General features: G+C 35.7%; 1 protein-coding gene and 1 pseudogene across 1 annotated transcript; one reads left to right on the top strand and one right to left on the bottom strand.

Moving 5' to 3' along the window:
* Window positions 1-1,823: 1,823 nt before the first annotated feature.
* On the bottom strand, window positions 1,824-2,305 carry LOC117403206 (small ribosomal subunit protein uS15-like; annotated as a pseudogene).
* A 2,600-nt stretch (window positions 2,306-4,905) lies between these two features.
* Window positions 4,906-12,711, top strand: LOC117402724 (protein odd-skipped-related 1). The gene is made up of 3 exons (XM_034004133.2): window positions 4,906-5,150; window positions 10,860-11,547; window positions 11,817-12,711. The coding sequence occupies exons 2-3, from the start codon at window positions 10,916-10,918 to the stop codon at window positions 11,950-11,952; spliced, it is 768 nt and encodes a 255-aa protein (XP_033860024.1). The 5' UTR covers window positions 4,906-5,150; window positions 10,860-10,915; the 3' UTR covers window positions 11,953-12,711.
* The last annotated feature ends 5,386 nt before the right edge of the window (window positions 12,712-18,097 follow it).

The following is an 18,097-nucleotide window of genomic DNA, read 5'->3' as shown; positions in this document are numbered from 1 at the left end:
CTTCTCTGTTTTGGGTCAGCTTGATGTTAACTCCACACGTCCTTATGTCTTCAGCAAGTACATCCCCTCGGCCTGCAGCCCAGCACCCTCATGGTCAAGACTTTCTTCCCAACGTCGTCATCTTCTCTTCTCACCACATGTCCGAGTCATCGTAGGCAGCTCTCCCTTATCTTTTCCGTAATGGCTGTGACTTTCACCTTCTTTCTTGACGTGCCAGTCATACATCTCAGCATCCTCATTTCAGTGGCTTGAATCATCTGCTCCTCTTTTCTTTTGAAAATACATCAACGTGGGTCTGATTAGCACCCCGCATACTGTCCTTTTCAGTTTCATAGGGATCTTCTTGTCACAGAACACATGGCTGGTTTCTTTCCATTCCAGCCAAGCCTTGCTGATTCTTGTCTTAATATTGTGTTCCTGTACCAACCTTATACGTAGTACCAATATGTCTTAACTATTGCAATGATCCAGAAAAACAGATACTACATTGAACTAACAATATTTAAACTGTTTAATACTGTTGAATATGTCATATACTGGCACATGTTTTAACAACTGTTCAGTAAATTCAAACATCTGCCGCTTACTTTTAGTATTTGGTAGTTGATGCAAATCAATGTGATTCCCCAGTGCTGTAAAATGCTCTAAGAAAATCCAGCTGTCTGATATTTACAAGGTATAAGTTGATCAAATCGACTCTAATGCCTGGGATTGTCTGTATTGACCATTGCTCACTAAATACTTTTGTGTGTGTCTGTGGGGCAAAACAGCCAATGAATTCAACATGTTTTTATCTGTCCCAATACTTGTGTATGCCACTACCATGTTTAACTATCAAAATCCCAATCCCAAAACTGGGTCATCTCCAGCTACAGCAGCTCAGATGTGCTCGACACAGGAGTTCAGACACCTCAGATATCAGGAACAAATCCATGAGCACTTGAGACTGAGCAGCACTGGACAATAGGTTGGCTAATCTTGCTACATATATTGGTCAAGTTTATCCCATATGACCGAAACCTAATAGGGATGACCAAGAGAAGTGTATGAAAGCTTTGTTGTGCTCTAAAGACGACACAGATCCTGATCTAGATCTATGAAGTGCAAATCCATCTCTGCTCGTATCTGTCCATCACCTTTGCATCGGCACACTTCCATGTGGTTAGTGTCTTCATTGAACAATTTACAAGTCAGGGAATAGTGAATACTGTGTAATCATTAAGGGAAGCGAGAAGTGCAGAAGGCCTACAAAAATGGCAAAATGTGAATACATATAAAAAAAATGCTGATAACCTTTATTATTTTTCTAGAAATGTCTGTACAATTGTATTTCTTATATTTAGTATAGATAACATTTAGGAAATTTGGCAGAAAACAGCTACAGAGTTGATAGTTGATACTTTCCAATTGGGAAAACAACTTTCTTAAATATCTTAAATATATTTGTGACACTACACCTAAAACTTCAAACTTTTTAACTTTTATAATATTACTCTGCATCTTGTATTTGCCAAACAAAAAAAAGATGGAGCTTGAACTTTGATCAAATCAGCATTTGGTGTAAGAATAATTTCTAGTGACATTGCGATTATCACTTTAAACACAAAAAGCATTGCCTTGTACATCCAGTAGGTGGCATATTTTCTTCACTAGCCACAAAACGAGAGCTCTAAGAGATACACCTCAACTAATCTAATGCATTTCAAAATCAATTCACACAAAATGTTAGACTGAGAATACTATTGTCATAATATCAGTGATGGAATCTACTACGACTATTATTATTATTAGTAGTAGTCGTAGTAGTAGTCGTAGCGGTACCAATCGTAGTAGTAGTAGGTTTTTTGTTTTTTTTTGATCAAGGTGTAACCATTTATTTCTGTCCAAAAAAATATATGATGAAACTTATGCGACCAGAGCTGATGCGGTGGAGGATTCCTATTTGGACTTACAGTAACGGGCCAGTCTGTGGATTCTGCTTTCAACGAGAGTAAATCGGAATTTGGCATCCTTGTCCTTTCTGCTCCTTTCCAAGTGCTTAAGGACAGCAACAGCCTTCTTGATCCTCAGATCCTCGGGCAGGTCTGGTGCCAGACCCTTGGATTTCAGGATCAGGAGAATTATGTTGCCAGTGACAAAACGCACCTGGGCAACACCATGGGAGTCCCTCAGGATTACACCAATCTGTGAGCGGGGCAGACCTTTCATCCTTGGATGTCAGTTTCAGCCATACCGGTACACTGCGTCTGTAAGGCAGCGCTGACTGGGACAGGCCCTTTCCAGCAGCGTGCGCATACAGCCCATGATGGCGTAGTAGCAGTCGGCGTAGTAATAGTCATAGTCGTTGTAGTAATGGTATGAATAATCATAATAATCATAATAATTAAAGATACACATGCATTTTGAGTTCTAGAATAACGAACATTGTCCTACTTTACACCCAACATGTTGAGCTAACATTCAGATGTTTAAGTCTACACAATTTTCAATTTTATGGATTTTTATCTTGAAAAACATATTAAGCATTAAAACAGTATACTGTAACAATCGCTACAACAATTTTAAACATAAATGCATTTTTTAAATGTTTGACAGCGTTGTGACTATAAATAAATAAATACACAAACACATAAATAAGTAAATAAATAAATACATAAATAAATGCATTGTTTTGTTTCAACATCAACATAAAACTCACATTTTAAGTGATAACAGTTGTTTATGTAAAATCCAAATTATTTCAACACATCAACGAATTAATATTGTCGTTGAAAATATAGGAAACAAACTTTATTCTTAATAACAGCGGTTAAACGCGCTTAAAGTGTATTCTATTGTATTGAAATTAGTTAGAAGAACACATTTACTTGTTTTAACTAAAGATAATTGGCTTTGACATGTATGCTCGCGTTTCCAAATTAAATTACAGTAGGGAATAATCGTTGCCGACTTCATTTCTTTCTTGATTAGAAAACATTAGATTTAAATTTAAAAGTAGACCACGCTGATTGAATAAACGTTGTGAAAAGTCTTTAAAATATTACAAATATTGCAAATACAATATTCCTTTCAGTTGCATTTGCTAGGCTGTTCGTTATCTTAAAAACATAATTACCTTTTGCAGTAGAAACATATATTGTACACCAATATACACCAATGTTGCATCATCTCATTAACGTAGACAGAATAATGTGGGCTACGGGTTGTATTTTACAGGTTCTTAGATTCAGAGTGCGGTGGTTTGCGGTTTATTTTTGAGTTCCGTATCCTAAAAATGCGTTATTCGTTACACTTACAGTTATGGCTTCTGTTAGAGAAACACAGGCTGTGGTAAGTTCTGAGATTTGCACAAACTCTACAAGTTGCAAAGTTTTACCCACGGCTCCTGCTTCTTACATTTTGCACCCCTGCCTTTCACAAATCTTTGAAAAAGGAAGTCAGCGCAATATGCACATGTGTAGCCTACAGTCTTACTTTTAAGTGACAAGTTGCACAATGTTTTTTTTTTAAGGCTCTGTACCATGTTTTTTAGGTTTCCAAATACGAGTGACCTTGGTTCTTTAACTGAGGCTAGAGAGGGGAAACGAATGTTGAAACATTCTGCACACCTTAAAATTTCTCGTTTCTAATTAATTAAACTGCAATCAAATACTTGTAAAATAATTACATGCTACCAGATGCGTTGCAACAATTTGTATAGTGGGGTAGCTAAAATCCATTGAACAAAACTGCAACCCCTGTATATGATGGAAGCCATGCACCCCCCCCCCCCCTCCCCCCCCCCTCCCTCCAGCGCCGCTTGCATACTACAGTCGTCGTAATGAGAAGTAATGAGTGCAGTTACATACTACCTACCAGTTTATTGCTGTCACGTTTTCATCAAAAATAGAAAACAAGACAGAAAACTGACTCCACGAAATCTTCCACAGAAGTCCCCAAAAGCAATACAGTACAGTACAGTGTGTGTGTGTGTGCGCGCGCGAAGAGAGTGAGAGAGAGAAAGATAGAACTATACAGTACATAGATCGACTACGCAACAGTTCAAACCTATCAGTACAACATATTAGTTACAGATGCTTGTATATTCAAATGGATGTTATAAATGATTTTATTAAACGCGTTTGGCTGGTAAATGCGTTAATAAAACGAATAATACGTTTATAAAAAGTAAAAAATAGAACGTCTCCATTCATATGATAAACTGATGCAATGCATTTTTCTATTAGCCATTGTATTAACACTACCCCTACTGACGTTGTTGCGTTAAATAGATTGTTTCAGCATTGATCACAGCTGATAGTAATGTATCACTAGAAGTGCGTTACTGTATTGAGTCTCAAACGTCACCATAAAATGAATAAACTTTGTATAACATGAATGATATAACCAGACACCACACGTGTCCATTCAATGAAGTTAAATGTATACCATGTAAATATGTGTTTAGTATTAACATGTCTGTAAGTTTACTTATTTTGTGGAAAGGGTGGTCTGTTGGTATTTGGTTTCATCATAGCAAACACGTTTTTATTGTTATGCCTACACCAAACATGCAAAAATTGTATCTAAATTACAATGGTATTAAACATTTAATAAGGCCAAGAAAAACTAAAAAGAGATATGTATTTTGGAGCGAAAAATACAATGCTAAATGATCGAGTTCTTTAGTTTATACACAATTCGTCTTGTTGAGAGCTATCTTTCCACGGCAAGTCCCAACCCTTAAGGTTAATAGAAATTGGACGGCTGAGCTGTTGTGTTTGGGTTAAAGAACGAGACTTTTCAAAGTTGCACTAAAACTTTCTTTTTCTTCGCTACTTTTTCTTTTTTTTGCTTGCTGGGGGTTGGCTGGAGAGCGCGCATGCGCATATGGAAGGGCTTGGTTACAATAAGGAGGCGGTTTGAACAGAGACCACAGACCAGTGTGAGAAAGAAGTCTTACAGAATCACAACCAGGCATTACCCATTCACTTTCAAAACAACTGAATACAACTGTCAACAAACTCCAGTCAGAAATAAAGACGTTTTTGTTCATTAAATCAGGACATGCGAACAACTGCATGCGCCTCTCCAAAACAGCAATTTACTTTATCCACGCTCCACAGTGAAACTTTCATCTCTGACATCGTCGGACAAGCTGACCAGACCAGGTAAACAACATTACCTTAAGTTTTGTATAGTAGTTAAAGCAGCCTATAAAGTTTGTTTTGTTTTGTTTTTAAAAATCAACAGTTGTTTTGTTTTTGTTATGAAGAACAATGTAGAGGAACATTATACAGTTTATGTCGGCTATATCAAGTTTGCAGCGCTTCTAAAAGCAGCAATTGGGCACAGAATATTGGAAAAGTGGTACCGTTTTTATTGATGGGGTTTTATATTAGCGGTTTTGTACTTTTCTAAAATTATATGGATCAATCACATGTGTCCTTAAAGTGTTCTTTAATTGAGTGAAATGCTGATAAATACTTTCTGGTAAAAATGAAGGAGGTATGTTCAAGATGAGGGAGAAGCGCAAAACAGGTGTGATCTCTCCAAGAAGCAACGACACAGCAACGCAACACCTCATTTGAAACAGGGGATTCTGAGAAGGCTTTGAGTGTTAAACTGGTATTATTTTATATTTAACACATACGTTGCCTACCGTTTTTAAGACTTACTTGACCCAATTATGATGACATTTCTACAATTGTACACTGCTTAATGGGTTTATATATATATATATATATATATATATATATATATATATATATATATATATATATATATATATATATATGTTTTCATAAAAATATTACACATTAGTGGATGTGGTCTTTATGAAATGTCATGTTTTCTTATTGAACATATTTTAATTCGCTGCTGTAAATATCGAATTCACAGAACCCCTAAAGTGTATATTTTAATGTATTTTGATTATGATAAATCCTTAACGGAAGCTGCAATTTAAATTAACAACAGTTCATAAAGCTATACTGCCCCACAGACCTTGCTTGCCGTTATAATTGTTAGCAAATGAGCAGTAACTTGGTCGACTTCATTAGAAAGCTGTATTTATAAATCCCCTCAGCGTGTTTTTTTCGCGAGTGGAAGTTTAAGGTAAAACGAAAAAATTAAACACTGTAAAAAACGGTCAAAGTTTTGCCGTTTGCTACAGCATTTACATATTGGGAAATGTGTTTCCCATAACAATTCCGTTTTCTGTTACATTTGGTCACCAATAAACTGTATAAGCTCTGTCCTTTGTATGTTTAATTTGATGCGTGCTTGTAACAAAACAATCTAAAAGGTTATTACGTGATCCATCAGATAAAATGTACATAAAATAAAGCGAGGTCTTGATGACAAGTTTTCTTTAATAAATAGCTCTGGGAGATCGTGTTGACGTTTGTCAGCATTATGCTGTCTACTATGAAATTAATACAGTAGCCTAACGATGACCTTTTTTTAACATCTTTCATATAAAATATGTTGAACTAGTAATAATCACCGCTGGCGAATTGCTTTCGTTTCTAAACTTTTAGAAATGATATCAACGTGCATCTTTCATCACCGTAAGTGAGTCTTTTGTTTTTTTAATCACAAGCTACACATGTTACTCAGCATTTTGAAACAAGTGTTTCCCAAACCTTCGCCGATTACACGTAGCCTAATATATCTACTTCAGATGCAAATGCTGACACTGGTAACTTCAATTATGTAAACAGTTAATTCTTTATCGGTCAATTGATCTCGAATAAACCTTTAGAATAATGTTCGATAAAGCAGATCATTTAGCCTATTACCATAAACGGTGTTTATGCATCTGAATACAACTGGGTTCCTTTACTTACTGAATACTCCTTTTTTATGAACTGACATTTACTGAAATTAGAACACATTTTAGTGCACACCAGAAACACACATATCAAAGGGATAAGCATACAAGGCACCTCGTATCTGGAGTTAGAAAAATAATAATAATAGCAATAATGAAAAACAAATATTTGGAATAAAAAGAAAAAAAGTTTATACAGTAGCCTAAAAGACACTGGCGCTCTTGTGAATATATATATATATAGCCTATTTTAAACAATGCAATCTTAATATAACAATTGTACGCCAACTATTATGTGAACTATATTTAACACCATTTAACTGCACTAGGGTACTGCATATTTCAAAATAGTATATATATATATATATATATATATATATATATATATACACACACACACACACACACACACACACACACACACACACACACACACACACACACACATTTATTTTTAAAATTCTACTAACAACCTTGGTATGTTTGCTTCATATACCTCTATGTTTAAATTTTTGGCATTTAACGGCTGGCATATGAAATGTCTGACTTCAGATTTTTTTTAATGTGGGTTGCCTATAAATGTTGTATTCAGACATCCGTTGCGAACCTGTATGACCCAATGCCTTTATATATATGTAAATAATAAGACGCCATAGTAAAATCAATACAGAAGCGTTCTTTAATGTTTGTGTTCTGTTTTGTAGGCTGCATTTATCTTGGCATGCATACAATTGTGTGTCAGTGCACAAGTGGTCTGTTCTCAATTACTCAGCAACCAAGATTTGTGTTTAAAAGCTGCCTTATTTTATTGCGGATCAAGCTCAGATAAAGTGTTCTGCATGAATACACTGATAAGAATATGTTTACATTTGCGGGCCATGTGAAACAGTCCAATCAAATGGGCCATCCTAACATCTACTATATTTGCGCCTTAAATTTAAAGAAAAAAACCACTTTGCTAATATACGACTCGTGTGCATGCAAATGAAAAAATGTATGGTGTTTTTATTTAAAATTAAAAGTGTTATTATTGATAAACAAATACAACTCTATGAATAGTAATCTAATAGGGGTTAGCGGCATTTGTTTTTCAAGTTATTCTGAAGAAATCACACACGCGCGCGCGCGCACACACTCACACACACACACACACAAATAATAATAAAAACATTTTAACCGAAATGGTTTAATTTATTCAAAGGCAGATGGATATGCAACATCGTTCATAATGATTCAGTGATTATAAGAACCACTACATGTTTTGTATAGCCCATGTGTTTCTAAAGAAGCTTGTATCTGTGGGATAGAAGATCCAAACCGAACAGTCATGCCAGTGAACGATCTGGAAGATCAAGGGCGGATAACGCTGTAGAAATATACGAAATACCATGATCCAAGAAATACCGTGATCCAAGTTTTTCATCACCGGTACTTTTGACACATTTCTGGGTAGCAAACAGCTGCCCGAGCCTTATTCATCTTGGCGTTTGGAGAACAAAATGTGGATACTTTTCTGACTTTTCTTACCAGCACCAATGCGAAATCTCACCAATTAGCAAACAAAATCTTGGCAAGATGTCACAACGTTTAGTTCGGGTCACCTGCGAAGGAATTCTATAAGATGTCAGTTCCCTTGATTTACATTTAGTTGAAAATTGCGTTCAGTTTGGTGTGAAAGGCCGAGACATCGCTTTTCTTTTACAATTGGTAACTAGTAACGCGTGAATGTCTAATGTACCTGTCACTTAAACTGAAATACAACATTCGGGTTAAAAATAAAATAAATAAATAAATAAATAAATAAATAACGTTTAAAACACAATTCATGCCAAAATACTAATCATCCCCGTTTTGAAAGGAGTCACTTGAAATGTGGGTCGTTGCCGATTTTTGAACTTTAAATTACACAAACCTTAAATTGTAGTTTTTTTTTTAAAGTAATATGTTATGTTACATTCATTTATTAAGCAAATTTGATTCACGCTCTTTCGACTGCAGACATGTTTAGGGATGTCAATAGGTTGTTATACTGAAAGGAAACACATAATCTAAATCCATGCATAGGCATTGTTATCTATATGCAGGCTAACTCGTATCCATGGATGCATGGATGTTATATCACACTTCAAAGGGTTAAAGATACGAGACTGCTTTGAGCTGCTGCTGATCTTTTAATGACCTAGTAAGTAAAAGTCAATTACTTCTGCGTCATGATCAGAAACCCCCACCCCCCTCGGGGATCTAAAAGCCTTAACATTTCTAATTAGTGTGACTTTTTATTTATTTGGATTTTTTATAATTTAATTTAAAAAGTATCAATTTATTAAAACGTTGGCACTGTAATACATTTAAAAAAACAGTTCAATAAGTCAGTAAAGTTCTGTAACAAATAATGCGTTTATTTATAGTTAGTGAAATCTAAATCTTCCGAATAAAAGGACACATCTGCCAGACTCTATGAAACCTGACTCGTTTTAAAATCACAGCCGAGTGCGTATAAAACTAAAACAGAGTTTTCCCGACAACTCTATTAAGGCTACATGGAGCTCTATAAAGAGAAATACAGTAAATTCCTTTTAAACATTCTATGCCTTAGTTAGGCAGACCTATACCGTAGCTTAGTTTTCTATTCAACAGTAACCTATAAGGTCTATGTGAGACACAACGTAATAACAATGGTCATAAGCATAACACCTGTGCTTTGGAAGTTTATTTCTTAAGCATTCTGACATTTGAATACGTTAGGTGTTAGGTGAAAGAAGAAATGCTGTTTTTTTGCCAATACACGGATTTATCTCATATTTGCCGTTGTGAATGTTAAACGTTGATTTGAAACAACTCTAACCCACGCAGCTATGGCTGTGCCAAGAAACAAAGAAACGTGTTGTGCGGTGTATTCCTATTTATCAGAATTGAGAAAAGGTGTTCACCGTTCTTAATGGTTCTATTATATGTACCAGTTCAAAGCCCCGAGGACAAATTACTCTGTAAATGTGAAAACACCTGTTACACAATCGAGAATTAAGTAGTTTAGGGAATTTGGGTCCTTGTTCCTGAAGCGTTGTGAGTAATATAATCTGAGGAAAAGAAAATCAAAAACGTCGTTAAAAATAAAACTTCCTTCTGTCTAAGGATAGCTTTAACACATCATTATCAACAACAGTTTATTCAGAAGATCAACAGCGCTCTCAGAACTGTAGTTATGTATGCCTGGGGTGTATATTTATTTATTTATTTTATTTATTTATTTATTTCTTAGCAGATGCCCTTATCCAGGGTGACTTACAATTGTTACAAGATATCACATTATACATTATTTCACATTATACAGATATCACATTATTTTACATACAATTACCCATTTATACAGTTGGGTTTTTACTGGAGCAATCTAGGTAAAGTACCTTGCTCAACAGCAGTGTCCCCCACTGGGGATTGAACCCATAACCCTCCGGTCAAGAGTCCAGAGCCTTAACCACTACTCCACTCCACTACTTTATATATATATAAAGTCGCTAATAAGCCTTTTAATTAATGATAATTAATTAATTAATTGTTTATTTAGCAGACGCCTTTATCCAAGGCGACTTACAGAGACTAGGGTGTGTGAACTATGCATCAGCTGCAGTCACTTACAATTACGTCTCACCTGAAAGACGGAGCACAAGGAGGTTAAGTGACTTGCTCAGGGTCACACAATGAGTCAGTGGTTGAGGTGGGATTTGAACTGGGGACCTCCTGGTTACAAGCCCGTTTCTTTAACCGCTGGACCACACAGCCTCCACAGATTGTCTAACCATAAAAAATGATGAGCATACAGTATTTAATTTCGAGGATGATATTAGGTTAAAAAACATGTCAATAGCAATGTCATGTTACTGAAAAAAATACATTAATAAATAAAAAATAATAAATACAAAAAAAATAGTAAAGGATCAGCAGAGTAATCAGTGGCATATTATTATTATTATTATTATTATTATTATTATTATTATTATTATTATTATTATTATTATTATTATTATTATTATTATTATCTTCACAGAGGTAATCTACAACCTGCCAGACTCGCCTTTAAGTGTATCATCGCTGGTGTTCATCATGGGAAGCAAGACTCTTGCTGCACCTGTTCCCATTCATCCATCTTTACAACTGGCCAACTACTCTCTTTTGCAAGCTTCCAGTGGGTTTCGACTGCCATCCGACCAGCTACCAGACATCTATGGCTTTAGTGCCCTTCAAGCTGTCCATCTCCACCACTGGACCCTCGGATACCCTCCAATGGGGCTACCTCGCTCTTCCTTCTCCAAAATCCCTGCTCTGGTGGATGGCAGGTTCCAGTTACCTGCCATTCCAATCTTCCCCCACATCATCCAGCCAAAACAAGATGCCACCAACCTGCCAGCCAAAACCAAGCCTAGGTTTGATTTTGCCAACCTGGCGGTAGCTGCCACCCAAGAGGACCATTACACTTCTAAGGCAGAAGATCTGAGCTCCCCTCCGGCCATCAGCTCCTTTCTTGACATAACAAAGCTGTCGCCGGAAAGGAAACCTAGCAGAGGAAGGTTGCCTTCAAAAACCAAAAAGGAATTTGTTTGTAAATTCTGTGGGAGGCACTTTACCAAATCGTATAATCTTCTAATTCATGAAAGAACGCATACTGACGAGAGACCATACATATGTGACATTTGCCATAAAGCTTTCAGGAGGCAAGATCATCTCAGAGATCACAGGTAACCTTATTTTAAATGATTGTATTGGATATTACAGAGCATAGATAACTGTATGGACCAAATGGGTCAGTCAAAGTTTGTTTCACATGGTGGTCCAAACAGAAACCCATTAGAGAAATAGCATTTTTCTAGAAAATGTGATTTAAAATTAACTGCAGTAAAATAAGTTATTTTTTTGTTTTATAATACTGATTCCCTTTCTTTTTTCATTACTGCCATCCATGTCTTTTACCTCAACCTACTGTTTATTTATTTGTCATTTTTCTCAGGTATATCCATTCCAAAGAAAAGCCCTTCAAGTGTCAGGAATGTGGGAAAGGATTTTGCCAATCCAGGACACTGGCTGTCCACAAAACACTGCACATGCAGGTCAAGGAGCTCAAACCTTCAAAGATAAAATGCTAGAAGGACTTCTGCGAAGTGATAACATATAAAAGTGATAAGGGTGCACTGGAAAAGAAAATGCTCAAAATGAAATGTTTGTGTGCAAGAGCACAACAGAAATGTGGTGGTGACAAAGGAGAGCCATCAACTCAAATCATTGTAAAAGACAACAGTCTTCATTCTGAGGAGCAGCTGCACCGCCTGAACATGGATGCCTAAAAGCAACCTGGAAAGTTGCCTTCTAAAAACAAAAAAAGCCATAATTTATGACTAGACTCATGTAACGCGATTGTAAATCTTGGACTAAGACTACACTTAAAACGTTTGATGAAAGGAATGCTTTTGCCTCAGATAAAGTTTATTTAGGACATACAAACTTCATTTAATGGACACAAGAACTTTATGAACCTTATCAGTCTTGTGTAATGGGCTGCAACTGTAAGCGACCAGCAGAATAAATCTGTGGAATGTGATCTCACTCCTCCAGAAGTTTCATGGGCTACAGGCTTTTACCAAACTCTGTAACTGAGCCTGAGAAAGCCACGGGCGACTAAAAAAAAAAATGCTATGCTATGCTATGCTCAGTGCAGTGTTTCATTTTAAAGTGGTAAAACTGTCCGAATCAAGGACACCTACCATTTTATAGAATACATTGTTTTTGTACAGATTATTTGTTAAAACTGTTATTTGGCACTTTACGCTGGTTATTGATTATTTACATATATATCACTGGATTTCCTAAACTTATTTTTAAATAAATAGTCATTTTATAAACAAAAACATTCTCAGTGGTCTGTAATATTGAAAGGGTAAGATGGGTGATATCTCTGCCACTCATATGGCAAAACAAGCATGGGTAGAAGTAAATGGAGGCTCACCAATATAAGTTCAGTATTCACTAATGGGAAGCTGGTAAACCTCATAGCCACAAGTAACCCCGAATACCTGCTTAGACATATATTTATAAATCTTATAGCGGTGATGACAAATAAAATGAACGACATGGCAGGAATATACAGTAAAAAGAGTCAAAGAACAAATGCAGACTTATTAAAACACTGCAGGACAGAAAAATATAAATACCTTGATACCGTACTTGCCAGGAACTCAAAAGCAAGCTCTGTTTTACTTTTAATAACCAAATCTAATGCTGTTAACATTTTTGTATGAATTAATTTATTCAAGCTGATTAGAGAGACTTTGATTTTAGCCAGATGCTTAACATCAGACATGTTTATTCCAAGGAATAAAGGCATGGATAGAGACACATAAATGAGACATTTACACATGACACCGGGCTCCCCTTTGATGTGTGGCATGCCTTACGACTTACACAGACATCACACACTGACAATAGCAGGGGATGCCAAGAAAGAGCAGACAACACTGTGAAAGCTAAATGTAGTGCTTCTGCTCACCTTATGTTAGGACTGCAATGTCGTTTTTCAATGTCTCTTTGAAGCTTAAATAAAAAACAAAAAAAACAATCACAAAAAAACTGGTGCTTCCAACGTGTAATGGGGCACATGAGTAGATGCCGAATGACTGCAGGAAGAGGATTTGATGCTTGTTATGCTCTGCTCAAACACCCTCGCTTACTAAATATCTTGGTATTAACCCCTTTTCAAATTAGATAGATTAGATTAGATATACAAAGAATGTAGTTGTTTTATAAATGCAGTGGTATGTCCAAAATAATATCATTTAATAATAAAGAATGACTTGGTGGGACATTTGTTGTTCATTTTCTCTATAAAAGGTGTCTGATGGTGGCTATCAAGACTGGAACCACATTGTGTGTCTTAGCAGTTGCAAATTGAAATCGTTTGCATTAATTTCAAGATGGGGAAATGATCTCTTCAAGATATTTAGTAATGAGTGAGTGATAGAATCACATGCCCCACCCCACTAGATGAGCATTTATTAAATCTTTCCCAATACTTGTTGTGTATATTCCTACAGGTTTTAATTTAACACTTGCCTCAAGTTATCCACTGTTTAAACTTGGCTGCTGCACAAACCTCATCATTCATAAAAGCAAAATCACATACAGTAACTGCAACCTCATCAAAGTGCAGAGTACTATTCTGAACTTGTACAGGAGTACATTTGACCCAGATGCTCTTCTACTACCTCTGCTATCTTGTAATCACTGTCATCACACTTTTCTTTCTCTTCCCTGGGTTGCGTGACTACAACCTGCACCCCCCCCTCCCCCAACAACACACACAAATCATCCTTCTCCTTTGCCTCTGTTTCTCTACAACTGGCCTTCCTGTTCCCTTCTCCCTGCCTCCCTATCTTTTCTTCCCTTTATCTAGCCATTGTAATTTAATGATAGATTTTAACTATAAGGTTGTAATGGCTCCTGCTGATATATTTCAACCTTTCTTTATAAATAAAAAATACATCAATAAAATGCAATGGTATGGAAAGTAGCTTAACCACGTGGCCGTTGTGTCTTACATCAGGCCTAACGATTTTAGTTTGTTAGTTGCAAAATTATTATAAGCAAAAAAGTATCAAAGTTTGAAAGAGGTAGGCTAGTGGAAGTAACCATACTCCATTACAGTATGATCATACCCTGTTGCCTGGCATATTTTTAAATACATTTTAAATAATGGTAATTATATATGTTTTGAAGTAAGTGCGCAGTTTCTTAAATAAACACAACAACTGCAATTATATCAAACTTGCAAAAACAATTTTTGCAGGAAGGAGCAGTTAAATTAATATTCTGCAGTTTCTTGATAGTTAGCATTTAAATGATTGTGTTCCTCTCTGAAAAATTATCAGTAGCAGCACACCTAGGGTTAAGAGATGTGCTTTTAAGCCACAACCACTGCCACCTATAATGTGTCCAGGGGATAAAAGTTTATTTCATAGTTTGGTTTGGGACAACTTCAAACATATTTAGTTTTAAAGCTTTTGTTTTGTTTTGTTTTGTTTATATAGAACTTAATGTTTCAGTAACAGCGTTACTATATCACCCTTATGTAATCAGTAATGATTATATCAATTGACTCAACTGCATAATAATAATAATAATTATTATTATTATTATTATTATTATTATTATTATTATTATTATTATTAGTAGTAGTAGTAGTAGTCGTAGTAGTGGTAGTGGTAGTAGTAGTGGTCATCGTAGTAGTAGTAATAGTATTATTATTGTGATTATTATTAACAGACTTAATTAAACAGCAGAACTCCACTATACAGTAATGTCATGTATCTGGCTTGAAATGAGAAGTCACCTGATATGTTTGTGTCTTCTTGAGTTTCAAGGCTCCAGGATGAACACACAGCAGTAGGTTAAGTGAAAGCTCCCTGGTCGACACACTTCTTGACCCAGCAGACCGCAATTATACCTACTGCCAACAGAGGTCACTAATGGTGCCACATATAAGATTTCCCTCAAAAAGCATGGTAAGTTGTCCATTTTAATAACTTTTTGGTTTAGGAGTCATCAGGTTTTTTCTTTTTTTCTCTCTCTTGTGTTCAGTGGCTTTCCAATTCTGTATATTGTTAAGGTTGCTAACACAATACCCATATGTTTTATTTATTTGTTTTGTTCATTTTTTTTATCCACTTAAATGTCCTGTTTTCTTTCAGGTATGTAAGCCAACAGGAAAATAATGTCTGATTGCTGATTTACTAGTTTCGGAGAGAACAGTTATCAAGAGTGACAAGAATGTTGTGGCCAAGCAGAAGCCTTAATTAACTTTTTAAGTGAATAAATACCATCGTTGTTTAACGGAAATACACTAAACACTAAAAAGTATTCCATGCAGTGTTAGTTGTTTCATTGTCATCGCATTGGAACACAAAGTTCTCTGTTTAAATGATCTAAACAGTGATTATATGGATCTATAAATCAATACAATGGTGTCTCGGATTTCAGTAATTTTTCAAGGTATGTGTCTGAGAGGGCGGATAATGTGTAGAACTGTCTTTTTGTGTTTTTCTGTAGCGTTTACCGACCGCTACAAATACATTATTTTAAGTGACAAAGTCAGAGTGACTGAGTATAAAGACAGCGTTTTTTTTTTTTGTTTGTTTTGTTTTTTTGCTATCTTCCAGTTCATTTAATTGTTCTTCATCCAAATCGGCATGTCTACTTACTACTTTGGGATTTTTCTTTGCAGGCAATTGATCACTCAGTTTCCATTGCCAGCCCTGGATTATACATATATATATATATATATATATATATATATATATATATATATATATATATATATATATATATATATATGAGAACATAAGAAAGTTTACAAACGAGAGGAGGCCATTCGGCCCATCTTGCTCGTTTGGTTGTTAGTAGCTTATTAACAACATTACTGGGGAGTTGGTTCCAGACCCTCACAATTCTCTGTGTAAAAAAAGTGCCTCCTATTTTCTGTTGTGAATGCCACTTTATCTAATCTCCATTTCTGAACCCTGGTCCTTGTTTCTTTTTTCATATATATATATAAGAACATAATTTAGATATTTTATTAAACAACATTTAGTAGTACACTATTTCATGTTAGAATTCGAAAAGTCACATTTTTACATTTTTGTCAGTTTCTTGTTAAGTATATGGAAAACTACAAAGCAATACATAATTCAATATGTTAATCTGACATTATTCAGCAGGTTTCATTTGACTTTATGAAGCAAAATGTCTTAATTCTATAGGGTGATGCAAAACTTTGGCCATAGTTGTAGACCCAATCATCACTGACATGTTAATCGAATAAAACTCAGTTCATTTGATGACTTACTATGGTGTCAAAATTAATGTTTCACTTCAGCCAGTCTTATCCTGATAATGTTCCAAATAATAATAATAATAATAATAATAATAATAATAATAATAATAATAATAATAATAATAATAATAATAATAATAAAACAACCATATCTAGATAACAAATAGCTGTATTGTTCCCAAAAGAACTGGTGCAGGAAACGCACAAGGCAGACAGCTAAAATGTGGTGACAAGTTTAGTACATCACAAGGCAGGCCAGTGTCCAACAAGATGGCTGAACAGAGGGTAACAACATTACTGTGAATTAAACGTGAGTGCATATGGTCACGTCCTCCCTTTGGAGCAGCGGTGTGGAGTAGTGGTTAGGGCTCTGGAGTCTTGACCGGAGGGTCGTGGGTTCAATCCCCGGTGGGGGGCACTGCTGTTGTACCCTTGAGCAAGGTACTTTACCTAGATTGCTCCAGTAAAAAAAAAAAAACAACTGTATAAATGGGTAATTGTATGTAAAAATAATGTGAAATAATGTATAATGTGATATCTTGTAACAATTGTAAGTCGCCCTGGATAAGGGCGTCTGCTAAGAAAAAATTAATAATAGTATCATCCTGTGTAGATTACAGTTCAGATGCAAAAAAAATTGCGCTCCTGCATCAACCAAGATGGCGGCCTGCCACATTTTTTGGAAAAACCTTTTAAAATCTTCTTCTTGGGAATCAGTGAACTGATTGATATCAAACTTTGCATATGTCATCAGTAACCGAACCCGCTTCAAGTTTGCAAAGCAGAACTTGCTGCGATAAATATTACTATCAAAATGGCTGCCACAAATTTTACCGAAATGTGCCCCTAACAGCAAACTGCGTTTATTTGAAAGCCGCTTGACCAACAAATTCTAAACTTGGTAGGCATCGTCCCGGTGACAATGGAATACAATTATGTCAAAATGGTGATGTTTTGTAAAACAATATGGCTGTCAGACGTACATTTATGTCTTAAATTTAAAACTGCCTCAGTTGACAAATGGTTTACTTGACTAACTCCAAATTTCACATGCATCATCCCTGTCACTGTATCAATACAACTGACTTTTTAAAAAATGGTGTTGACCTAATCAAAATGGCCATCTGACGCAATTTTTTAGAAACCTTTCGAAATCTTCTTCTTGGGAAGCGGTGAAGTGATTGATCTGACACTTGGCATATATCATCAGCAACGAAACTCGCTTCAAGTTTGTGAAGCAGAAGTTGCACCATAAAGTTTACTATCAAAATGGCTGCCACAAATTTTACCGAAACACGCCCCTAACAGCAAACTGCGTTTATTTGAAAGACGTTTGACCAACAAACTCCAAACTTGGTAGGCATCGTCTCGATGACAATGGAATACTAATATGGCAAAATGGTGTTGTT

Source organism: Acipenser ruthenus, chromosome 5 (assembly GCF_902713425.1).
Source record: "Acipenser ruthenus chromosome 5, fAciRut3.2 maternal haplotype, whole genome shotgun sequence".
NCBI classification, from domain to species: domain Eukaryota; kingdom Metazoa; phylum Chordata; class Actinopteri; order Acipenseriformes; family Acipenseridae; genus Acipenser; species Acipenser ruthenus.
The sequence above is the reverse complement of the archived record's forward strand: the minus strand, read 5'-3'. Positions and strand labels throughout refer to the sequence as shown.